Source organism: Centroberyx gerrardi, chromosome 12 (genome assembly GCF_048128805.1).
Source record: "Centroberyx gerrardi isolate f3 chromosome 12, fCenGer3.hap1.cur.20231027, whole genome shotgun sequence".
Taxonomy (NCBI): domain Eukaryota; kingdom Metazoa; phylum Chordata; class Actinopteri; order Beryciformes; family Berycidae; genus Centroberyx; species Centroberyx gerrardi.
In genome coordinates this window covers 15,045,618-15,070,571 of record NC_136008.1, presented here as the reverse complement: position 1 = coordinate 15,070,571, position 24,954 = coordinate 15,045,618, and the positions used below count along the sequence as shown (strand labels likewise).

At 43.9% G+C, this 24,954-nt stretch overlaps 1 protein-coding gene across 1 annotated transcript; it reads left to right on the top strand.

Annotated features, from left to right (window-relative positions):
- The first annotated feature begins 17,935 nt into the window (after positions 1-17,935).
- LOC139924744 (metalloreductase STEAP4) lies at positions 17,936-23,495 on the top strand. Its single transcript, XM_071915881.1, has 9 exons — positions 17,936-18,136; positions 18,269-18,376; positions 18,638-18,708; positions 19,143-19,227; positions 20,843-21,121; positions 21,292-21,386; positions 21,523-21,676; positions 21,827-21,997; positions 23,232-23,495. Exons 1-9 carry the CDS (start codon positions 17,936-17,938, stop codon positions 23,493-23,495), a joined length of 1,428 nt encoding a protein of 475 aa, XP_071771982.1.
- The last annotated feature ends 1,459 nt before the right edge of the window (positions 23,496-24,954 follow it).

Sequence of the window (24,954 nt, the reverse complement as noted above, 5' to 3'; positions counted from 1 at the left end):
ATATGGGCCTATAAACTCATATATATAGAGACTTATGCCTCCCTCCTCTATCAAAACACACACATACACATGTAAAACTGTGTGCATACATGCATGCACGCACACACTGTACACACTGACTCTCTCTTTTATCTCTCTCTCTCTCTCTCTCTCTCTCACACACACACACACACTTGTATTAACATCTTTGTCTAAACCCGGTACAGTGACCCTCTCTGGTTTCCCAGGAGACCGCGGAGCAGCGACAGGCGTTCCTCCGCTCAGTGATGGATTTCCCTTCTCCTGTAATGGTCGGTCGAGTGTAGGCTACAGTGTGCTGTACGGCGTTGAGACAGACAGAAATATATATAGAGAAAGCATGTGTGTGCGTGTGCATGTGAGCGTACATGTGTGTATGTAAGGTGGAAAGGTGTGGTGTGTGTGTGTGTGTGCCTGTCTGGACACAAGTGCGCTGGTGTTCTCTCCACTAGACAGTTTTTTTGCATTTTAGTTCTTGTGTCCAAAAGTATAATGACATCAACAAAAATGCCTGTATAGCAGTCATGCATTCAGTACTGCCATGCTAATAGTCTACTTATAGCAACATTTCTTTTTCTGAATATGTCTGATTCCAAAGACTGAATCAAAATAATAGAGAGAACAGAAAGCCACTTGTTTTGATAAAGAGTGTATAATACCTTGGATTTCTTTTATCACAACTTTCATTCAATAATCCCTCCAAAGCATACCTTCAAAAATAGCAAGTCTCTTTATTTTTCTCTCTGAGTCAGATGGACTCCCAAACACAGTGTGCCACTGAATGCACAAAACATTAGGGACATCCCGCTAATATTGAGTTGCAGCCACAGTCCACATCTCAAAGCTTAAAAATCCTTCTCTAACTCGACTGCTTCTCTTTATCTCCATCTCCTCCTTTGTGACAGATATTTGCATATTATATTTGTATAGATTTAATACGAGAAATTAATAAAGGATAATGGCTTTTATCTGGATTTACCTCATCAGTGTGCTTCGTGAAAGATGTCCGTAATATGTTGTACATTCAGAGTAAATGTGTGTGTTTATGTGTGTGTGCGTGTGTGTGCGTGTGTGTGTGTGTGTGCGCGTGTGTGCATGCCCCAACACGAGTACAGCAGTTTTCCCCTGCTGATTCGGGCTCCGCTTTCTCAAGTGATTTGCTTTCTGCTAAGCTGTCCAGGCTCTTTTGCCAGTTCAGTGTAGCCCTGGGGGTCAACAGTGTATGTGTGTGTGTGTGTGTGTGTGTGTGTGTGTGTGTGGGTGTTTGCACTGTACTGATGCTGATCTCTCCCAATGACCAGTGTTATCAGTTTGCTGGTTCCCCAGTGTTCTGCAGGCTAAACTCTACCATCACCCCGCCGTTCCAATTTCCTCCTGCAGCCACCGGCCTCAACCTCAGCAGATCATATCAAGACAACTCTCTAATGACACTAAAACTGTCTGGGTGGAGAGAACATCAGCATGCTCGTGTCCACACCCGGACACCTGCATACACACACACACACACACACACACACACACACACACACTAACACACACACACATAATCGCACACATGTTCTGTGTCACTGATGGAAATGCTGTCTATACGCTTTCTCTCAGCCACTTTACCGCCTGGGAATACACTTCCCTCACACCAAGAAAAAGGAAACCAATTTCACGCAGGAAATTACCTCCATAGTCTCTCCTGGCAAAAGCTTTAGTTAATGTCTCATACACTTAAGCACTGCTAGGTAATGTATTTTCTATGTCCTGGAGTGCGACTGAGAGCGAAACAGCGGCAGTAATGACTATATCCTGAACAATCAGGTAATGCAAAGACAATGGGACGAATATTTAACGGTCCGCTCTCTAAGGTGATGAAAAAGAGAGCTCCTTTGTATTTGTTAAAAAATGGCAATGTTCTGATAATGTCAGAAATCACAAAGCATACAGTATGCAGGTGTATCATTCATGCTGTTTGATACCTTCAGGTTATATTGTGTGTGTGTGTGTGTGTGTGTGTGTGTGTGTGTGTTGGGAGGGGGGATTATTTGCACTGATCATCCACAAGAGGAAAACCGTTGTGTATATTTTAAACACTCTAATTCCGTGAAGTACCTCCCCTCTCCCCTGCACTCTCCCCGCTCCTGGTGCACTCATTACTGTTGGAAATGATGCAGTAATACTGAAGGGAGGGGAGGGGGGGGCAGAAGGGGAATCTGAGAGAGCGAGACAGAGAGGGAGGGAGAGAGACAGATGTGCGCGCGAGAGAGAGAGAGGGAGACAGCGAGAGAGCGAGACAGAAGGCAAAATCTCGGTGGTATCTGTTCTCTCCAGTTGCTGCCTCTGGCTCTTTTTTTCTCTCCTCTCTCCTTATAAACCGTTGAAATATTACAGTTAGGTTTTGGGCGCATATTTCTCTCTTTTATGTGCAGTGGATGAGATTGCTTCTGAATGTATTATGATCCAGAAGTGAGTAAGTTTGTGTGTGTGAACGTGTGTGCGTGTGTGTGTGTGGGTGTGGGGCAGGAGTGTGTTTTCTTCACAGACACACCGTATCAGCACTGTGAAAATAGTACGTTAAAAAAAACTGTATAACGGAGTGTGCAGAGAGATAGATATTCTTACAAAGAGATTTCCTTACAGCTCATACAAACAAGAGCGCATTTCCAAATAAAGGACGGGTGAGGGTTAATTCTTTTATCAGATAAGCGCTGCACAGTTCAAGGTAAATTATGCCTCCTTTTTCAGCACAGAATTCAATTTCTGAACACAATGTAGAGGTCTTCATTTGAACATCAGCTATAGTGTATGTTTGTGTGTATTTGTATTTGTGTGTGTGGGGGTGGGGTGGGGAGAGGTGTGTTCGTGTGTGTGTGTGTGTGTGTTTACACCTATAAATATGTGCACAGGAAAATTAGGATTTACCACCCTAATATGTGCATTTGTCCATGTGTGCAGGGGAGAGCATAGTGGGAACATTGAGATTTATTGCTCCGTGTGCAAACATGCGTGTCTGTGTGTATGGGTGTGTGTGTGTGTGTGTGTGTGTGCGTGCGTGCGTATGTGTATGGATGCTCACCTGTGCGCTAGTGTGCTTGTGTGTGCACATGTGTACCCTCTCTTTCTGTGTGTGTGTGTGTGTGCTCAACCGTGTGCTTGTGTATGTGTGCGCGCATGTGTGTGTGTGTACATGCATATCTGTGCTCACCCCTGTGTTTGTTTGTGTGTGTGTGTGTGTGTGTGCGTGCGTACATGCACCAGTGAGAATATAAAAATGCCATGAACAGTTGTGTCTGCATATGGGCGAAGCCATGCACACATCGGTCTTGCACTGCAGATTGATAGGAATGAAATATTCTGTAATCTAAATGTAAATGGAAGTGAAATTTACCGGTGGGTTCTATGTAATTACCAGTGCCACAATTTATTAGAGTTGTGTTTGTGTAAGGGGGAGAGTGAGAGAGAATGAGAGAGAGAGAGAAAGAAAGAGAGAGAGAGAGAGAGAGAGAGAGAGAAGGAGAACAAATGAGAGAAGGTGAAAGGGCTATCAGAATGACAGAGTAAGAAAGAGGATGATTTATATTTAGTTATGGTTTCATGGTTGAGCGGTGGAGGTACAGGCTCAGTGTGGGGGGGAGAAGGAATAAGAAATAAGAGGCCGGTCAGACCCGGTCGGAAGGATCCATTGAGACAGAACCCAGAAGAATAGGAGTGGAACAGCCTCTCCACTGAATGCGGCTATATTCAGCATAAAGCAGAGAGAGGAGCGCAGGGTAAAATATGGGACGGGGGCCAGACTGGGGCCTGTCACAGCTGATATCCTGGCTTTCGATATGGACTTGATCTCCTGGGCGGTGGTCAATTAGTCACTCTCTGGTAAAGTGTTCTGATATGTCTTTGATATATGGACGGTGTAGCTGTATGAGTTGTGCTCTGTCCTGATGTGAACCCCACTGGCCCTGCAGTTAAAGTGAAATGGTGTCGGAGGCAGAAGCACTGAGAGATAGGGATCATTAAGGTGCGCTCCTGCCCCAACACTATTAATGAGATCGCAACGCTCTCACTCATACATATGCGGAGAGTGTGTGTGTGTGTGTCTTTGCGTGCATGTGTGTGTGTGTGTTTCTCTGTTACAGTAGTTTCTGGGTGTATGTATGTGTGTGTGTATCTGTGTTTGCATGCATTTGCTCTCATGTTCAATGCATGCCAAATTCCGGTGCGGTAGAGATTCAAGATGTAGTTTTAATGCACTTCGACAGCAATTCATTCCCCATATCTCAAAATCCTCTCTTCCCCCCCTCTCTCTCTCTTGCACCCTCTCCCCTCTGCAGCCCTCTCCCCGCCCCTTGCTTGCTCCCTGGAAGCCAATCAGCATATATTCAGCTGCAGATGAAAGTAATGGACCTTAGAGGAGGTTAGCACCACTACAGGAATACACAATACCCTGCCCGGACCCGATGACTTCAGTCGTATGTGCATGTTTGCATGAGTGTCTTTGTCTGTTTTACGTACTTGTTTACTTTTGTGTCTGCGTCTTTGTGTTGGTGTGTGTGTGTGCGTGCGTCTGCATGTGTGTGACGAGACTCCCCGCTCGAACTTTACTGTTTCCATCAGCCACACACTTGTTTGGCATTGTGAAGCCTTATTCAAAAAGCTATTCACCAGATCAAAAGATGCGGCGGCGTCGGGGTGCCACAAAGTGTATGAATATGTCGTTGTTGTTTGTGACTGTAGAAAGTTGTTTGCAACGGCAGTTAGTTTATTGGAATATCTGTGGCGCTGTGTAAATAATAGATAAGGCCTGTTGACGAGGTCTCTGGTTCGTCCCGGAGGACAATGGGAAACACACTCTGCTCAGCCAATTTTACTCAAACACAGAAGAACACTCAAGAGTCCTCTCATCCACAGTTATTGCAGTTCAAAGCAATGACAGTTAAGATTTGGGATGAAAGGGATATAGTGTGAGGGAGAGCAGAGGCTCCGCTGCACAACTTCCACCGCCCTATGTGAACGATTGGAGAGGAGAGGAGAGGAGAGGAGAGGAGAGGAGAGGAGAGGAGAGGAGAGGAGAGGAGGAGAGCTATCAGAGCGGTCCAAGCTGATTTGGAGAAGCCCTTATCTGGCCTGGCTCGGTGCCCCTCTGCTCTTGGCTGCCAGCCACACTGAGCAGCGCCTAGCAGGGTCAGAGGAAGTGAGGTCATGTGAATCATGGAGGCAGTTAAAGAACCACTTGGCAGCAAACGGCAAATTCACCACCGAAGGTCAGACATACATCACCCAGCAGAGAAAGATGTGGGGGGGGGGGTTGGGGACGGTGGAGGGTGGGGGGAAGGGGGTGGGACTGAGATAAACATCTTCTATCTTTCACTTCCTTGTTCTTTTTAAAGAGAGGGAGAAGGCATGGAGGGGTAGAGCCACACAGAGAGTGGGGTACAGGGCTTGTCTTCGCTCACTCTAACATATAGCCCACCACGGGAGCTTTATAGTGTTGTTCTTGGGTTTGTGCTTGAGAGGAGAGATGCCACACAGATAAACAACAGCTGCTCCTCCATTCATTCCTTCCTCTCTTCCATCCAACCGCACATGCACAAACATATAGATGTGCACACACACACACACGCCTTTTAATCTCAACAAAGGAGCCATATTTCCCAGAGAATGGCGCGGTGGCTCAGTCCTGCCGTGCGTCTCCCAGGCTTTGAGCACTTCAGATCGTGTAGCTGGAGCCAGAGGACCAGTACAGTGACCCATCTCAGCCTGCTTTAATCTAATCAGTCTCTTCGACTTCCTAATAGGCTGGTTTCCCAACAGTCCGCTCCACTGGGACTGCTGCTTTTATCTGTTGTATGGCTGTTTACTGTTCAGGGGTCAGGAAACAGCCTCAGTTTCTAAACCAGAAACCAAAGCAACATCACAACACATTACATCCAGGCTCACTGTGATTAATGTGCTGGGATATCCACTTTTGTGTTTACTCCATGCACAAGTGTGTGCATGTGTGTGTGTGTGTGTGTGTTTTAATGTGCTTGGCTGGGTCTATCAGCTAGACTTTAATCTAATCTGGTAGCCAGGCCTGCCATGGTGACCTCTAATGATTTAGAGCTGACCTCAACTCTCTAACTCAATACACTCTTTCCCACTCAGCCCCAGCGCGTGTATGTGTCCTGCACTCTTGACTGTGTGTTTGTGTGTGTGTGCGTGTGTGTGTGTGTGTGTGTGTGTGTCAGAGTGCGGCATGCTTATGTGTCGATACATGCCTATTAGCATATATACAGTGTGTATGTGCTTGTGTCAAGACGACACCTTGACTTTACCCCCACTACACCACACACACACATCCCACACTCTTATACTCTCTCTGTACCTGTCTCTCTCCCTCTCCCTCTCTCTTTCCCTCTCTCTCTCTCTCTCTCTCTCTCTCTCTCTCTCTCTTTGACCTTCAGTTTGAGTTTATGAGAGTAACCTCCAATCCTATAAACAGGCCACAGTCTAGCCACACACACACACACACACACACACACACACACACACACACACACACACACACAATGGTTATTGGATTCATAACTGGGGGACTCCTATCCTCCTGCTCTCTGTGCAAGATGAGAGGTGCTGAAATGAAATTCTCCCGCAGAAAAGCTCTGCTCTTACCTGGGATTTAGAAAAGCTCTAGCAGGGATCACACACATGCACATGCACACGCACACGCACACACACACACACACACACACACACACGCACACACCCTAAGGCTAAAGGAGGCTGTACACGGAAAGGGAGAAAAAGAGAGTGAAAAATAAGGAGAGAGTGAGCAAATGAGAGTCAGAGAGACAGAAAGGGATTACAATGGGGTACACTGGGAACGGTAGAGGGATGACAGGAAGGGGAAGAGGAGCTATGAAGGTACTCAGGGAGACACGGAGAGAGGGTGAACAAGTTGAGTTCCAGACAAAATTGATCTGTCTATCTCTGAGGCTGGAGAGAGGCAGAATTGGTGACCAGGCGTGGCCAATGGGTTTAGAGAAAGAGAGAGCGAGGGAGAGGTAGACAGAGAGACAGCAACAAAAACAGATAGAGATGGAGAACTCAATCCGCTCCCAAGGTAAAGCGGACAAAGCTGCACTTTTGCCTACACTTAAAGAAATAAGCTTTAACTTTTAAGCGCACAATTCTTCCCCAGAATCATTCTAAAATACAGTGAATTTGCAGCCATGGCATCTGAAATTCAATAATTCTTGGCAGGAAGTGTAAAACTGCACAAAGGGTGGCAACCTGCCATAATCTGGCGACAGAGTGGGGAGAACAGTCAACCACATTAAACCCATAATATGAATTATATTTGATCCTCATTGAGTTACTGCTCCACTCTTGACTTTTTTAGTTGATCAATCCAGCTGAGTTATTGTTGAGCTTCAATTGCTCAAGTTTAATTGATGATTGATATTAAAAGATTCTGTCAGGATGGAGAGCAGTTCTGAGATACTAAGCATCACAGATTTGACATACCAGTTCACAAAGATGTTGTGTACTTTCTATCTTTTAAATAGTTAACCCAAAAAGGTTTTATTATTTTAACACACAAGCATAACATTCAACATCATAAATGTGTTAATTTTGATAACAAAAAAAGTCAGATTTCAAACTTATAATTCCAAGCTCACACATGTATATTTATGTTATTTTTTTTTTTTTACTGTTCTAGTATTGCTGACTGCCTTGGCAATGCAATGAAGTCTTATCATGGCATTAAAGCTCTTCGAATTGAGAGGGAGAGAAAGAGAGAGACAGAGACGGAGACAGACAGAGCCAGACTTTAATGAAACATCTCACGGAAAAAAACACAAGATGAAAAAACACTCAATAAACCGTAAATAAAAGCACCTCTCCTCACACTTGCACACCCACACCCCTGCCCACACACGCCACACGCCCATGACAGCACAACAGAAAAACAAAGTGAACCTCCACTAACCCCACAGCAACTCAGTCCTTTCATCCCCAGAATAGACTGGAGCATTACATACAGACCATTATGCCGGCCTCATGCAGAATCACACCCTTCTGTGACAATTACATACATATCTGCATGAACAGTCTAATATCTGTTTGAGAGTGGCATTTAATAACCATAATTACAGCGGTAGAATGAATAACCAGCAACTCTCCTGAAGAGTTTGCTTTGGTTATTTTGAGACCACGATAACACAGGGAACCTTTCTATTCTCAGTTTGAAGCAATTAAATGGCTCCGATGATCGCACCCATAAAATATCCTGTCTGTAACAGGTCCTCTTTTCTCTGCAGAACCATTATGTCTGAAAATCGTCTGAAACGATTTTTGTTGATGGAGGGACTGTGGTTGAAAACTGCAGTGGGATGAATCCTTTGAATGATTCCATAAAGTCTCTATTTTAATTATGGCAGAGGGGAGAGAACAGAGACGAAGTCTCAGTGGCCCTCTTGCGCTCCAGTGCTATCGGTTCATCTTTTAATTATCCACCACTCCTGTATGGAAAGCAGAGGGTTGGTATGGAAAGACAGAGATAGCAGGGGCTTACATTCCCTCATCAACTGCCTGCCAGAAGAGTGAGGGGATGATTTGATGATTGAGTCCTCTCTCTCTCTCTGTTTCTCTCTCTCTCAAACACACGCACTCTCTCTCTCTTTCTCTCGCTCTCTCAAACACACGCACACACTCTCTCTCTTGTCTAATTTATCCTGATTGAGAGTTCATCAGTGTCGCTCTTTGTTGTCTTAAAAGAGTGAATCTATTGTCTCTTCACCATCTCCCCCCATCCCTAGCCAGTCACTCTCTAATGTATATAGGACCGTGAGATACATCGTGGAGGGAGAATAACATGGCCTGTTAGGATATTTTGACATTCATTTTCACCACAGTGAGAAGATGTTAGCGGACCAACGTATAGTATAACGATACAGGAAACAGGAAACAGGACACAAAATGGATGAATAACACCACATGAATCATCTTGAATGCACCTTGAAATACATCCTACAAATATCTGAATCCCTATTGGAGGGATACATAGGAGGGGAGCATTATGAAATGCGTCACTATACAATGAATCACTCCGAATGGCACCGTATTCACCTTGACCTCGAAGCCACTGCAGCTTGTTCACCTTGCCCTGTCAGAGGACCTGGCAAGGTTGCAAACCATCCCAGGGAAATGCACCCCACCTCATGTCAATAATGATTTTCAAAATACATTGAATTTCTATACACATTGTATCTCTTATTTACATAGGTTTCCTTATCGTACTGTTTACCTCGATGTTCAGACTCCACTTGGAAGATTTTGCTCCGAGTCTCTTCTTTCTACAATCCTCGAGTAGAACCTGCTGTATGTTTGGCATTTGGCCTTCCTCTAGTGTACCATGACAAGAGGCTTTTTAGAAAGTCCACAAGGCATTGTGTGTGTCGGTGTGTGCGTACATCTGTGTGTGTACGTGTGTGTGAGTGAGTGTGTGTTTGTGTGCGTGTACGTGCTTGCCTGTTTACTGTAATCTCTAATCTATAATTAATCATTGTCACTGTCCCAGAATCAAGGCTTTTTGTCTCGCAAATGTGAATACCTACTCTACCCCATTTCTCTCTTCTCTCTCTCTCTCTCTCTCTCTCTCCCTCTCTCTCTCTTCTCTTTTCTTTCCCATGGGGAGTGTTACAGTCTATTTTAGGAACCTGATGTTCTCTGACAGCTTTCACACATTTCTCTGTGGCATTAGCGCTGAGAGAGGCGCACGCACACACACACAATGAGAGGGAGAGACACACACACACATACATACATAAAGGAATATTGAGTCTCTCTCTAACGTTAACATTTACAGACAGTCCTCAGGACACGTCAGCTGCATTCGGGTAAATTGCCCTCAGGACAGACACAATACGACACAATACAAAACGATCTACCAAAAGGCACAGTACATTACCATGCACAATGCAAAACATTACCATACAATACAATACGATACGGCACAATACAACTCTGCTCGATATGAAACATCACCATACATTACAATAAGATGCACTGCATAATGCTTACTTTGTCATCCGTTTAGTATTGAGTGCAGTCAGGCTGTCTCCGTTAGGGGTCTGCCAGCTATGGTATCATGTCGTAGTTTCTGTCATAACTTGTCAGGAAAGATTATGGTAGGCTTTAGACATGAGATAGCGAGGAGGAATCACATCCTGAGGCTTTTGTACAGTGTGTGTATGTGCATGTGTGTGTGTGTGCATGTGTCTGTGTGCGTGCAAAAAAGAATACTACTCCTGCAGAGAGTGCCCAATTTATTGTTAATGGACAATTGATAATTCGGAATCTTGGCAGAAGTGCACATACATGCACAATGACACACACACACACACACACACAGATGAAAAACTGAGCGGTGCGAATGACACTTAAATGTCAATCTATAGCTCAGGAAGTCACTGACCAATTACACTGCTCTGCTGACACAAAGACGTTCCATTGGCTCTTTCATCGAATCTCCACGGTTACCTGCCAGAATACGTGACCTGGGCACAGCCAGAGGGATTAAGGCTCTCAATAACACACACACACATACACACACACACACACACACACACACACACACAGATACATGGACACATCAATGAAAGTTTTAATAACGACTGAACAATTTCAGAGGAACACTTAAGGCTACAATGTATCTTTTTGTGCTGTTGCTATAGAGACCATTTCACTGTACTGTATGACCATAGCTCCGGACCCCAAAGCTCTTTGGGCACAATTTGCGCACAGAGAAGTAATCTGTAAGTGCATTTCAAACACCTCAATGTACGACCTCAACGATTCTATGAGTGTTTTATATGAGGCCAATCCAGAGTCAGGGAATATTCTGCTGCTTGATTAAAAAACATCAGAAGTGTATTAGTGAATTTAATAGAAAAATGCTCTAATGCTACTAAATTTGCAACATTGTACTGTGACTCTTTGCAACACTGCATGTGTGTATGTGTGTGTGTGCATGTGTGTGTTTGCTTGTGTGTTTCTGTTTAGCTGTATGAGCATCTGCATGTGCGTCTGCGTATGTGTGTGTATGTGTGTCTGCGCTTATGAGTCTAAGTGCGTGCCTGTGTATGTGCGTGTGTGTCGTTGTGTGTGTTCTGCTGAATATGAAGGTCATCAGCAAGGGTATTCAGAGTAATTATACATTTTCTCCTCCGCGAGCCAATCAGAAAAGGCCGTCCGTGACCCGCGGCAGGTCAAAGTTCACTGCTCTCAGCATGGTCACGCAGCAATTAACCTAGACATAGACACTCACTATCTCTCTTTCTCTCTCTGTCTCTCTCACGCACACACACTCATGCACGCGCGCATAAACTGCCATTGATGCAAATTTGTACTATATGTGTCCCTCTCCTCTCCTTTTCCATCTGTGCCCTACTAAATGGGGTCAATTTTATCAAATGGAATATTTTAGCAGTCATTTGCACATTGTAGCGGATGGATTTAGAGGAAATAGAATCTAATGTAAACTAGTGCATACAGCAAGTATTATGCCAAAGCTCTCTCTCTCTATCTCTCTTTCTCTCTCTCTCTCTCACACACACACACACACGCACACACACTCAGGCATTCTGCATCATCCAATGTGTGATTTCCACCCAGTCTTGCCGACACCTGCCATTTCAGGTTTGCATGCACTGCATTTTTCACCCAGCACCCAGCTTCTGAGCAAGGACACTGCCTCACAGCGCACATGCGTGCACACATACAGTACATACACACACACACGCACACACACACACACACACACACACACACACACTCATGACTCCTCTAATATGTGATCGCTGAAAGTCATTAATTATTTGTGTTTCTCTCAAGTATATTTTCCTGAATTACAAGGACATAAGCTTGCATACTGTCTCTGTCTGTCTCACACACACAGACTCATGCATGCGCACACACACACACACACACACACACACACACTTATTCCAAATAGCTATGTTTCTCTAAAATATAGACAATCCAGTTTGTAGTTACTATCTTTTACAAAGTAACACAATTTATTGGAAAGCGCTATACTATCAGACAAGATATCCTTTGAGTGTACAAAACAGTATGCAGTGTAAACTAATGCACACATTCAATACCATACATTTTTAAAACATCTCTTCTATAAAAACATGAAATATGTACAGCAGACAAAAGCTTCCCAAATGAAGAATCACACTCTCTCTCACTCACACATACACTCACACACACACACACACACACACACACACACACAGAAAGACAGGGGGAGAACAAAACACAGTTGTGTTCTGTTCTGGCAGCTTGGCAGTATATGAATATTAGATATTACACCCAACTGTAATCTTTATTTATTCATTTATCTGCTAAATGTCTGTTTCTTATCACTGATAGCAAGCCATCTGCTGTATGGAAATACAATGTTGAATGAAAGCAAAGGAATGTTCAGCACAATAGAACATAATAGAATCGAATAGACTGGGAAACAGAAGCGGGGTTTTACAGACATAATAGATTACTGTAGAAGACAATGAATAATTCTCCTTCTCTATTAAAGACCTGCGTGAGACAGCAGAATGCACGAGAATCTGGTGTGTCTTATCAGCGCTGACAGTATGTGTGGTTGTATTTTCTCCAGGGGGAGCGGGACAGGCGGAAACGCCGGATGGCTTGTTTGTCTCTGAATTACTGAGAAATTTAAGTAAAGAAGCTCTCGCATTAACATCACAATGAACTCCTATTCAACAGCAAATCCCTGAGAATAATGTTTCTCTCCGACTTACCTCATCCAGGGGCTACACAGATATAGACAGGCGGCCAGACATACAGACAAATCGACAGACAGATGCAGGCAGGCAGAGAGACACACAGACACGCAGACTTAGACAGACGCATGGGCAGATAGAAGGATAGACAGACAAACAGAGAAACGAGGACATGTTCACACCAAGCGTGTTTGGAGCAGTTTATTCAAAGTCTGGAGTGTTCACATCTTTAGTTCGGTTCTTTTCGGCAGGTGAGAACAATGCTATTTGAACTAACTGTAACGAGACGCCTGAAAATGTGATTCTTTGTCATCTTCCAAGTAAACTGCAGTGGGGATCATTAGAAGTGAGAACAAAATCTGAAACACACACTTTTATGGCTATAATATACTGATAGCCAGCAGTTACTCATGCTTGGCAAAGCCTAGAGTAACCAAATGAACCGAAGACAAGACCGTTGTCTCGAGTGATTTTCATAGTCAGCTATTTCTTCATGTGTTCTTAAGTGGTATGAACACCAGAGAAGGTAAGTTGCAGCAATGCTTAGCTAAAGTTACAGGCACTGGAATCAGATCTGTGTTGCTCCTCCCGCTGCCACTGACAGCTGTAACCTCACGGGAAGACAGGTTACCAAAACGCAATTACAAACTCTGATTGGCTTGTAATCGGGCCGTGTGAATCTAATGGAACCGAATACAAAAATGCCATGAAGGAAACTATTCCACTGTGGTTCAGACCAAAAAAAAAACAAAACTGAGTGTAGGTGTGATCACACCCAAAGGCAAAAAGAAAAACAGGTATACATGCAGACAGAGAGACAGGCAGATAGACAAATAAACAGGTTTGAGGGCTGATAAGCATGCAGGCAGATAAGTAGGAAAACACATTAGACAGGCAGACAGACACCTAGACTGACACAACAGACAACAGCTCAATTAAAATACTTAGTTACCATACTACAGACCTAACAGCCCTGCTGACTGGTAATTATTTTTCACCAGCCATGGGTCTATCTGAATGGCCTCATTTGAGCATCTTAGCCCAGAAGGCGATTTTAAGGAGAATGAGAACGAATGGCATCCTCCCTTGTTAGCACAATTTTTCCCCCTTGTTAACTATAGATTTAGTGGGAAAATGCACATAGAAACAACAATTTACCTAATCACCATTAATCACCAAACTGCTCGTTAAATTTGTGCAAATTGCATGCTGCCTAGCCCGCTCTCTTTTCCCCTCGCCCTCCCTGCTGTGAAAATACAGGGCAGGGAAACTGCACCTCTGATGAGTATGAGGTTTTTATCCTTATAGAATTAGACTTCTGTGTCAGCTTTTTTTTACCTTGTCAGCTCTTTCACTCGACTGGAGGTATGGCTGAGGAGATGAGGCGAAAAATTCTTTAGGCCTATGTCAGCCCTATAATGGGCTGCCTATTTCCCTGCAGCTATTTAGGAGATGCTGTGCGGATACATGCTATTTGCGGAGCACAGCTGTTTGTCAAAGATATGATTATATAGAATGACATAGATACATTAGAGATTTTAATCTCAGCTCTCTCAGCATGGCAACCCAAATGATTCTGTTCAGTTTCATCTATCTTAGATCATACAAAGAGTGACATGGGCTGGAAGGGGGGAGGAAGAAGTTAGATGAGGCAAGAAGATTATCAAAGCCTTACTTTCCAAGGAGAGGATAAGACAATTCCATTCGAGCATTGTCTTTCTGGAGACACTTTCAAAGTTTCACAGTCCTCTGTAGTTGAAAAGGCTGCATTCTGAAATAGGCAAGGCCACATAATTCGGCAGCGATGTGTGTCGGAGGAAAGGGAAATCTCTAGATCGGCAGTTTCATGCAGCTCCTCCCAGCCTCTGATTTCTGCCGCTTGGCTCACCAGATAAGATTCTGCACTTCAAACATCCAGCCAATGCTCATCCTGTTAAAGCAGAGATAGAGGATGAGGCTCTCTGAGTTCGGAGATGTTTCTGTATTTTTTTGCAGGCCTGCTGTGGAGGGGGTGATAATATGACACAGGGTACACACACACACACACACACAGCAGCAGCAGCACACAATGGGACACATGCCAACACACACAAACGCACGCCTGCATTTATCTCTCATCAGCCCTGAAGCAGCAATTTCATCAAAGACAAACATCTGCAGAAATAGGTTACACTTTCATCCAAACTGTTTTTGATTCTCCTTAAATCATATTCTAAGAGTTTCATAATGAACATCCCAAGCGTGTCTGTCTGGAAAGCTAGTAATGGAATATTTATAGAATATTTCTGGGAATACTTGTGGGAGACTCTGTTTTTAACAAGCGTCTTTGCTCTACTGAGACACAATTTCTTCCTTCCTAAGATGCATCTCTCTCTCCATGTCTCTCTCTCTCTCTGTGTCTCTGTCTCTCTTTCTCTTATTCTTTATCTCCGTTTCTCTCTTTGTGTTTCTCTGTCTCTCGCTCTCCCAGCCTCCCTCCCTCCCTTTCTCTGTGTGTGTGTGTCTCTCTGTCTCTGTATTTCTCTCTTTGTGTTTGTGTCTCTCGCTATCCCTGCCTTCCCCCTGTCTCTCTCTCTCTCTCTCTCTCTCTCTCTCTCTGTCAACCCTTCAACAACCTCAAAACCTGAGCTCACTCAGAACCTCAATCTGAACCTCATACCTAATGCATTACAGTGGTAGCCATCGCATTACAGAAATCCCCCATAACTCATCTATCCTGCAGGCTATTCTTTCTCAAATGTAGCAGCATGGAACTGAATATGCACACTATAACACAAAACTTTCTTTGACAACTGTCTTTCATACCATTCAGTGTGCCTTCTGACAGCTGGAGAGGGCTGGAAATTGGAATTTTCCTAAATAATTCCCCTCAGGAGTAGAGAAATAGTGCAACAGTAGTTCACTCTTGCATGCAGTAGTGGGCTGTCAATGATGGCTGCAGATGAGAGTTTTTCATTTTGAGATCCTTGCCTGTTAAGTTGGCAAAATAAATGTTTAATGCTCTGTATTGTATGTACGTACTTTCTGAATTGCACGCTGCTCCAGTAGAAGGCTAACAAAACCCAAGCCCAACCTCACCTGAGCCGTAATCTGCTGTTCTACCCTGACATTTACAAAATGGCGGTTCAGCACGTGTGTGATGTAAACATGTCCCAGAGCAGGTCGCTGCTAAATGTCGCAAGATGTTCCCAGATAAGCATTGATAAAGCCTATGCCCAAAATAGTCACACATGGTTTAAAATCCTGTGTGGATTCTCACGGATACCGGGAATCCTTTAAGGGCTCAGGTCTTGAAGAAGTCAATGGAGCTACGTAATGTCTTTCTGTGTGTGTGTGTGTGTGTGTGTGTGTGTGTGTGTGTGTGTGTGTGTGTGTGTGTGTGTCTGGTTGGGTGGGATGGGGTGTTGTTGATTACCTTGGGAGCAAAGGGACATCCATTTTGTGCACACTGTTCTGTGAGACAGACAGAGATGGCCTTTGATGAAATCATTACAGCCAACTGGAGCTGAATTTTCTCAGTGATTTCGATAGGAGTTCGTTCAAGGAAAGATTGGAAGAGAGAGAGGGGGCACAGAGCTCAGGACTGTGTGTGTGTGTGTGTGTGTGAGAGAGAGAGAGAAAGAGAGAGAGAGAGAGAGAGAGAGAGAGAGAGCAAGAGAGAGAGGGGGGAAGAGAGAGAGAGAGGCAGAGACTGGGGGGATAGAAAGAGAGTTACGCAGAGAGAGAAAGAAGAGGGAAGAGAAAGAGAGATGTCCCGGAGGCAGAGCTAGTAAATGAGTCATTGGAGTGGATCTGCTATCAGGTCTATTCTAACAGCGCTACAAGTGAATGGATGCCTTAAAGGTTAGGCATAAAATGATTTCTCATTTTGCTGCGATATCCCCCCAGGTAGACATTAATGCTTTAGTTATGGACTTGACTGTAAAAGCTCCGGAGGTAATGCGCTGCTTGTCTGCCATAAATATCGCTGGATATGTATATGCGCATTGTGATTTCAATGAGGCTGCTTTTTATGGTGAGGAGCATATTTTAGTGCAAATAGTCAGTAAAGTTGATGTGATGCTGTGTGTCATTTCTATGGCCAGGTAGTCACCCTGTGTGCAGAGCCAACTCCCCAGGTGCTGTGGATGACAGCTGAGACTCTACTCAGCTCTGATCATCCTGACCCAATTCAGCGCGCACACACACAGAGACACACAGAAACATACATGGCACACTCGCACACATATACAAATGGGCACACACACTTAGGCATGCATTCATGCAGACACACACACTCAAACAAACACACGCTAACATATCGCCAAGTTCTGCTCTGCTGCTTCTGCTCGTGTCACAGCTTTGCAGATGTTTTAGCCATGGGGACATGAACACTCTAAATTTACACACATTCTGTTCCCAGTGGTTTGGTTGGAACACTGGGTTTTGAAATGATAATGAATCTGTGGGCCAGGATCTCCCACATGGCACCATGCCTAGTGTGGAAATAGGAGAAGGCAGCCCTAGAAAGCATCAGCATAAGTTTTCTTTCTTGTTTTTGTTTCAAATGTGAAAGTCAAATTCTGGCTGTACCAGATATGGCTTTTAAACAACTCTATGTTTCTAAGAACCAATAAAATGTTCATGAATGTGAATCCGAATTTAATATTACATCCACAGTGGATGGATGGTTGCTGAGACATCTTGCTCATTATCAAACTCCTGCTGTATCTATTATCTAACCTCAAAGCATGACCAATAAGATTAAGTACACTCTGGACTTGTGAGGTGGAGGGATGACTCACAGTCACACAAATAATCAAGCACACACACACACACACACACACACGCACACGCACACACACACACCTACATGCACACATTCCTACACACAATTTCGTATGATTACAATTTAACAGGTGTAATAAACAAATGCCCCCACCCTCCCACACACACACACAAACACACACACAAACCCGCTCACACTGTAACTTAGGGCTGGGCTGTGTAGTGGCGGGTTAAAGCTCACTTGCTGTTGAGACCAGACGAGAGACAACCCACGGTTCAGATTTCACAGCTATTTACAGAAAACGCACAGCAGTGAGCGCCGGCCACATAAATACTGTGTGGACATGACAGCGGCTGACACAGCGAGGGTCATGTCAGGAGAGGTGAAGCCAGAGAGTGTGTCCCTGAGTCCTCTGGGCGCGGCAGCTGCCCCTGAGCAGGAGCCGCTGTGTATCTTTGGGACGGGGGACCTGGGGCGCTCTCTGGGCCAGCGTCTGCTCCAGACTGGCTACAGGGTGGTGTACGGCAGCCGCAGACCTCACAGCTGCGGCCCCTTGCCTCAGGGAGCTCAGGTACAACACATAGCGCAGTATAGATGTGTGTGATTATGCTCTACTCGGGGTCTGTCGAAATGTGTTAATGTGTGTGTATGCTGTTCAAATATATCCATGTGTCTCGATGTCCCTAATGTGTGTGTTGTCCAGGTGCTGAGCCACGCAGCAGCTGCGCAGTCCGCCAGCCTGGTGTTTATTTGTGTTCACAGAGAACACTATGACTTCCTGGAGACCCTGGCGCCTCAACTCATGGGGAAGGTGACTCTGAGTTTTATATTATAGAGTCTTTACATAACCAGCCACTATTGTTGTGTTGTAAATTGCGTTGGAAAGGAGTGTAATCAGTGTAATCACAAGCTGTACTTGTCTTTATCATCATTAACATCACTGTAACAATCACTGTAACATTTTCCCGTCACTCTAATGGAAATAATAACTTAGTCAGTTAGCCCAGTAGATTGAACTGTGTTTCTCTTTTGCTTCCTCTTATCTGTCTGTGCTGATGGGGTTGATTACCAGGTATTGGTAGACCTCAGTAACAACCTGAAGAAAGGTATTTACCCAGAAACCAATGCTGCCTACTTGCAGAGGTAAGGAACTCTGAGGAAAGCACAGAAAATAAATGAGTGTCATTCCAAAATGTTTCAATTAGCCATCCACATGAACAAAAAAAAAAAACTTTTCATACCCAAAACAAATTTAATGTAATGTTAACAATCATTTTGGAACAGTAGGTGTCACTTTTTTCATATGTTGGAGAAAAACATTTTCCCAAAGAAATATTTTTGGTTGTGTGTGGGAAAGTCTCCTTAACATCATTTAGATTAATGACACTAAAACTGAAACCAAAAGAATTAAAATCATTTGTGGGGTTGCAGCTCTCTTGGCAGGATGGCCCACTGTGCCTGTTCAATTGAAGCAGAAACATTGATTCTCACTCACTGTTTTGAAACCTCCCTCTCTCCATCTGTGTATTTGTAGATAGAAACAATAGCAACTAAAGTGCTTGTTGTGCTTTCTCCAGGCTGGTCCCCGGAGCCGATGTGGTGAAAGGCCTCAACACGCTGTCTGCCTGGGCCCTGCAGAATGGGCCTCTGGCTGGAAAACAGGTGAGAGAGGAGTGGCAGTAAGGAATCTATAAAAAGATGTCATTTTGATCCAGATGAGATAGAGCCAGGAAGCTTCTGAGCCTTACGGTAGGCTTTGGTTGACTGGAAAAAAACACAGAGCAATAACAGAGGGGGTGATTACCAACTCGATCCTTTCATGATGACACGTTAAATGTTTGAAAAGTGAATTGACAACAATACGACAATAAATGCTTTCATCGTTTCCTTGAGGGAATATCTGGCTCTCAGGCTTTTCATAATCGGACATGAACACGACACCATGCCCCATGCAAAATTTCATTTGCTTTGTTGTAGATAATTGATTTTGCCATGTTTCCATAACAATGGCCAGGAAAATGAGGACAGTGCTTGTATAAACACACAAACAAACAAACACACTTTATGATGCTACAAAGACGAGAGACCAGTGTTTATTGCAGCTTCCGTTTCACAGCTACAAAGAGAAACACAAACATACTGGAACCTCTGGAGACCAAACCTGAATCTGCCTCGAATCCTCTTCAACACAAACACCCCCACATACACACACACACAAATACCACTGCAGTGCTCTATTTTCTTTGAAAACAGGTAGCTGTGAGAGAACAAGAGCGGCGTGTTTGTACGTGTGTGTCTTTAGCAGTGTGTGTGTAGGTATGCATGCACGCGCACATGCTTGCAAGTGTGTGCTATTCCCTGGCCAGCAATTTGATTAGATCCACAGCGGGGCTGTGGCTGTGTCACATTTACATTCAGATGGAGATTTAGTCTGTCGGCCGTCCCCTGCTGTTACTGGTGCAGTAATGTAGAGAGACATGGCTGGCTGCCCGGTCCACTTATACACACACCTGGGGGAAAAACGCTCAATCCCACTGACTGTACTATATGCCTGTCAAACTGCTCTTTCCCTCCCTTACTCTCTCTCTCTGTCTTTTTGTATGATTCTGTTTTTTTTGTTAGTTTTTTTACAAACAACTTAATCTTCTTATCACAGAGCTGAGAGTGTGGTAATAAGCCCCAGCACGGTGAGATCTAGAAATGGGATTACATGTTGTGTAGCATATGTATAGTATGCATGTATCTCATGGTCAGACACTTCCAGGGGCTTCATCTCAAAATTCCTACTCAACAGCACGGAGAAAACAACAAGACAAGGGGTAATTTCATCGGTAGACAGGCGCTGTAGGTGTATACAGTACAGTAATGCCACTGTTCAAGGCATTCAAGGCAGGGTTGTGGCCATCTTAGAGCAGTCTGAAAACAAATAACTGTAATCAGTTACTATTACTGAAAAAAAAAATCCAATCAGAATGCAGAGAGAGGAAATTCAACATGTTTTAAATTATTCTGAAGCATATTTGAGGGGAAAATGCAGTTTGATTGTGAGATCATTGATACAGATAAATATTAAAAAAATATTTTTTCCACCTGTTGATACCTTCCTGACTTTTGACGCAAAGTAATCCTAAGGTAACTAACATTAAACAGACATTACATTGTTAGTGATTAGTATTATTATAATTAGTTATTACGTTACTGCTTACAATATTAAGGAAGTAATCAGTAGTCTATAACACATTACATTTGGAAAGTAACCTGCACAACCTTGTTCCAGGTGTTCCTGTGTGGGGACAGTGCTGAGGCGAAGCAGGCGGTGGCAGAGCTGGCCACCAGGCTGGGCCTCAGCGTTCTGGACAGGGGCGCTCTGTCAGCAGCCAGGGAGCTGGAGGACTTCCCCCTGCAGCTGTTCCCACAGTGGAGGCTGCCGCTATGCCTGGCCGTCGGCCTCGCCGCCTTCTTCTTCTTCTACCTACTCATCAGAGACGTCATCTACGCGTATGTCGAACAGGGCCAAGACATTTCCTACAGAATCACGGTGACCCTGGGCAACAAGGTAGAACATCTGAGCAGCTCTCATATGGGGATTGGTGCTATTTGTGTTCCTTGTCAAAGATGTGTTTCACCTCCAAGCCTCCAAGTGTGTTCCCTAGCAATCATGTAACTCCAATCCTGTGTATTCTATTCTCACAGCAATCTATTCTCTGTTTATCCTCCATCATTCAGGTGTTCCCCATCGTGTCTCTGATCATGTTGTCTCTGTGTTACCTGCCTGGTGTTCTGGCCTCCTTCCTTCAGCTCTACAGAGGGACCAAGTACAGGTCAGACATCAAAGCAGGACAAAATGATGCTCAGCACCTGAGACAGAGTTGCATTTGTAGGCGACAGTGGTGTATCATTTTTGGAGTGTTTTACATGATATAGAATAAAGCCACAGCAAACATATGGCTGTTCCAGGCGCTTCCCTGATTGGCTGGATCGCTGGATGCTGTGCAGGAAGCAGCTGGGTCTGGTTGCACTTGGCTTTGCCTTTCTACACGTGCTCTATACATTCATCATCTCCATTCGCTATGCTGTCAGACACAAACTCATCTCGCGGGTGGTGGATGAGGTAGGCTGGCTCAAACCTGCGGCAGTGTGTCTACATTTACATCCATAGGGCCATAACGGTCTATTCACTAGAGGGAGAGTCACCATAGTTAGTTTCTATCTGTCTGCCTGACTGTCTGTGTGTGTGTGTCTCTCTCTCTCTCACTCCCAGATGAAGAAGAATAAAACCACTCCATTTGACTTTGATAATACTGAGGCCTGGGGCACAGACTCCTTCTATATGCTTGGAGTTCTGGGCTTCTTTCTTTACGTCCTGCTAGGATTAACATCCCTGCCCTCCGTGGGAGGCTCTCTCAGCTGGAGAGAGTTCACCTTTATTCAGGTCAGTGCACATGTCTGTGTGTGTGTGTGTTTAGGGCAATAAACCTTATCAGTCATGTGCTTGCTATCTGTAAAACCTCTTTCCATGCCTTTACGTAATTCCAAATATTTGATCAATCATTAAAGTGTTGTCGAAGCAATACGTCACCGGCACTCGTCTCCCCGGAGCCTAGTTAACTAACTGCCCAACACAGGCATACAGTGTGAAAGCCTGGCTAACTTTAGCCCTGGACTTTAAATGTTAAGTTATTCATTAAATAGAATTATGATACCTGGATATATAATCCCCAGTGAGAAGATTGTTAATACAGGTCACGGGTCCGTTTGTGTAAAGGTCAGGTCCGTAGGTAGACCAAGGACAGGGAGTGTGGATGAGAGAGATAGAGGTCTAGGTCAAGCTAATGCTTATCATCTTATGAGCAGAGTTGTGAAAGACATAACATAACAGGTAACAATTTACATAGGCTGTTTGGTTGAAATAGTCCATCATGCTTGTAATCATGATTGTCAACAGATGAATGTAAACTCTTATATATGAATGCTCACAGGAAAAGAATTTGCTATTCCAAATAGCTTAAATGATAAGATCCCTGATTATCATTATAGGGGTGCAGTTCATTACCGCAGTGCATTAATATGAATGTTCCCTTATTGTACTGTTTGCACTTATTCTAAGTCACTCTGGATGAGAGCATCAGCCAAATGCTAAAAATGTAAATGAAAGCACATTATCCAAGTAATTAACAATAACCGAGCCTCAAAGGCCACTAGTGCTGCAAAACCAATTATTCTGGAACGGCTGTGAAACAATTTGTATTTTTAACTTGTTGTAACACTAGAGGATTCCACAAGCACATAAAATATGCCCACTCTCAACTTCAAAAACTTACGCTACAGAAAAGTTAGAACCAACAACTTATGAATTTCTAGCCCTAAAATCAGTTGTAATGAACGACTAATGAAACGCAAACCTAAATGAAAGCTGTGCAGAATGCTTGCCTAAACATACAGTACATATTTGATGACAACACCAACAAAATGCTATTTATTCATTTTGAAAAACATCATTACCTGACATTTATCATTCAAAATCTAAATATGTGAAACAGGAACTTAAGTAACATGCTATCCTTTAACAAAAACCACACTTTGTTTTAAATGTGCAATATCAGTCTGTGGATATCTCATTTCGGAATAAAACTCTTACTCTTTCCATTTTATGTGTTCTCTCTCAGTCCAAGTTGGGCCACCTGACCCTGTTCATATGCACGGCGCATGGTTACATCTACGGCTGGAACAAATTCCTCCGCCCCTCTACCTACAAATGGTGGACTCCTCCAGGCTACATGCTGTGTCTGGTGGTGCCGTCTGTGGTGCTGCTGCTCAAGCTGCTGCTCCTCCTCCCCTGTGTGGACCGCAGCCTCACCCGCATACGGCAGGGCTGGGAGAGGACTGAGCCGCGGGAGGAGAAGTGCGAGATCAAGGCCACCAACCTGTGAACTCTGACCTCTGAAGTCATGTGGGTTTCCAACTGAGCTCAGGATGGTAAAATGTATGAATAGTTTCATTTCAAAATGCTATATATCCATTTTAAAAAAACAAAACAAACAAACAAAAAAAAAGCTTGAAATCTGACTCAATATTTCAAAAATACAGATGGTCCGAACCTGTGAAATGTTTGTATTTTGAAGGTAAACATAGTAAGTTTTGCTTTCATGACAGATGATCATTTTGCCAGAGTAGCTGTCATATTTTTGAACTGGCTAGCTCATTTTTGAACAAACCTCTTCATATCCCGGTTGGGATGTAGGAAGAGTAAAGGTTAATAAAAGAAACATCTCCAAAGCCATGTAATTTCTTCCATGTACAGTTGATGTGTGATTATGTCCTATTATCAGTTTCTACTGCCTACTCTCAATCGTACACTTGACCTATAACTGCAAATACAGTACACCAAAAAAAAATAAAAAATTATTCAAATAGTTTACTGCAGCCAAATGGACAGGTGTTCCCTGGATGTAAATGCTTTTTTAATGTAGATTTTTTTTGCTTTGGAAAACAAGTAAATCTGTAGTTGATGTTTGTGCTCTTTTTCGCTGAATGTGGTGAAAAACATACTGATACACCCAGCTGAAATCCATTGTTTTGATACACGTAGACAATAGTTTCCTTTTTCCTCTCTCCTCTCCCTTCAAGTGAAGCTATTGTATCCCTGAGGTTGCTCTCTCTTTCCAGGATGTTATTGATCTCTCTGTTTTCTAACACAGACACCACCAAACCTGCTTCCCTTTCAGGGGCATGTGAATGTGTGCACACACACACACACACACACACACACACACACACGCACACACACACACACCTACACTCATGCACACTGACACACACATGCACACACACACAATGCAGATGAGAGTAAGATTAAGCAAATTATCTCACCAAACGCACAGGCACACGTGCACAATCACATACATGCGTACACCTACGTGCAAACAGAAGGTCTGGTGCTATGAAAGGAATATGCAGAGCCTTTTTTGCCCAAAGCAGAACATTTAGTCAGCGACATCCTATTATCTAGCATCTAACAGCATTATCTGCGCACACAATCTGCAATCCCTTGCACCCTCTCACACTGTATTATTCTCCTATTACCAAAGAGTTGCTGTTGATTTTAGCCTATTTCCTGCTGTTGGGTGCAGTGGGCTGTGTGAGTGCTGATGTATAAATGAGATACAGTATTCCTATATCGCCTTGGGAAAGAATTAAGATGTAGCAACACAAGGAAAAGCTGTGAAACAAGCTAACTTACATCCATCTTTTCCACTCATGTTTAATTTCACACACTGAGGCAACCCTGACACCCATAACAAGATTATGTGTGTCCAGCCATGATGGCTCGCTTCAATAGGAGCATAAACAAACAGCTCAAACTGAGGGTAAAGACATAGACCATAGACC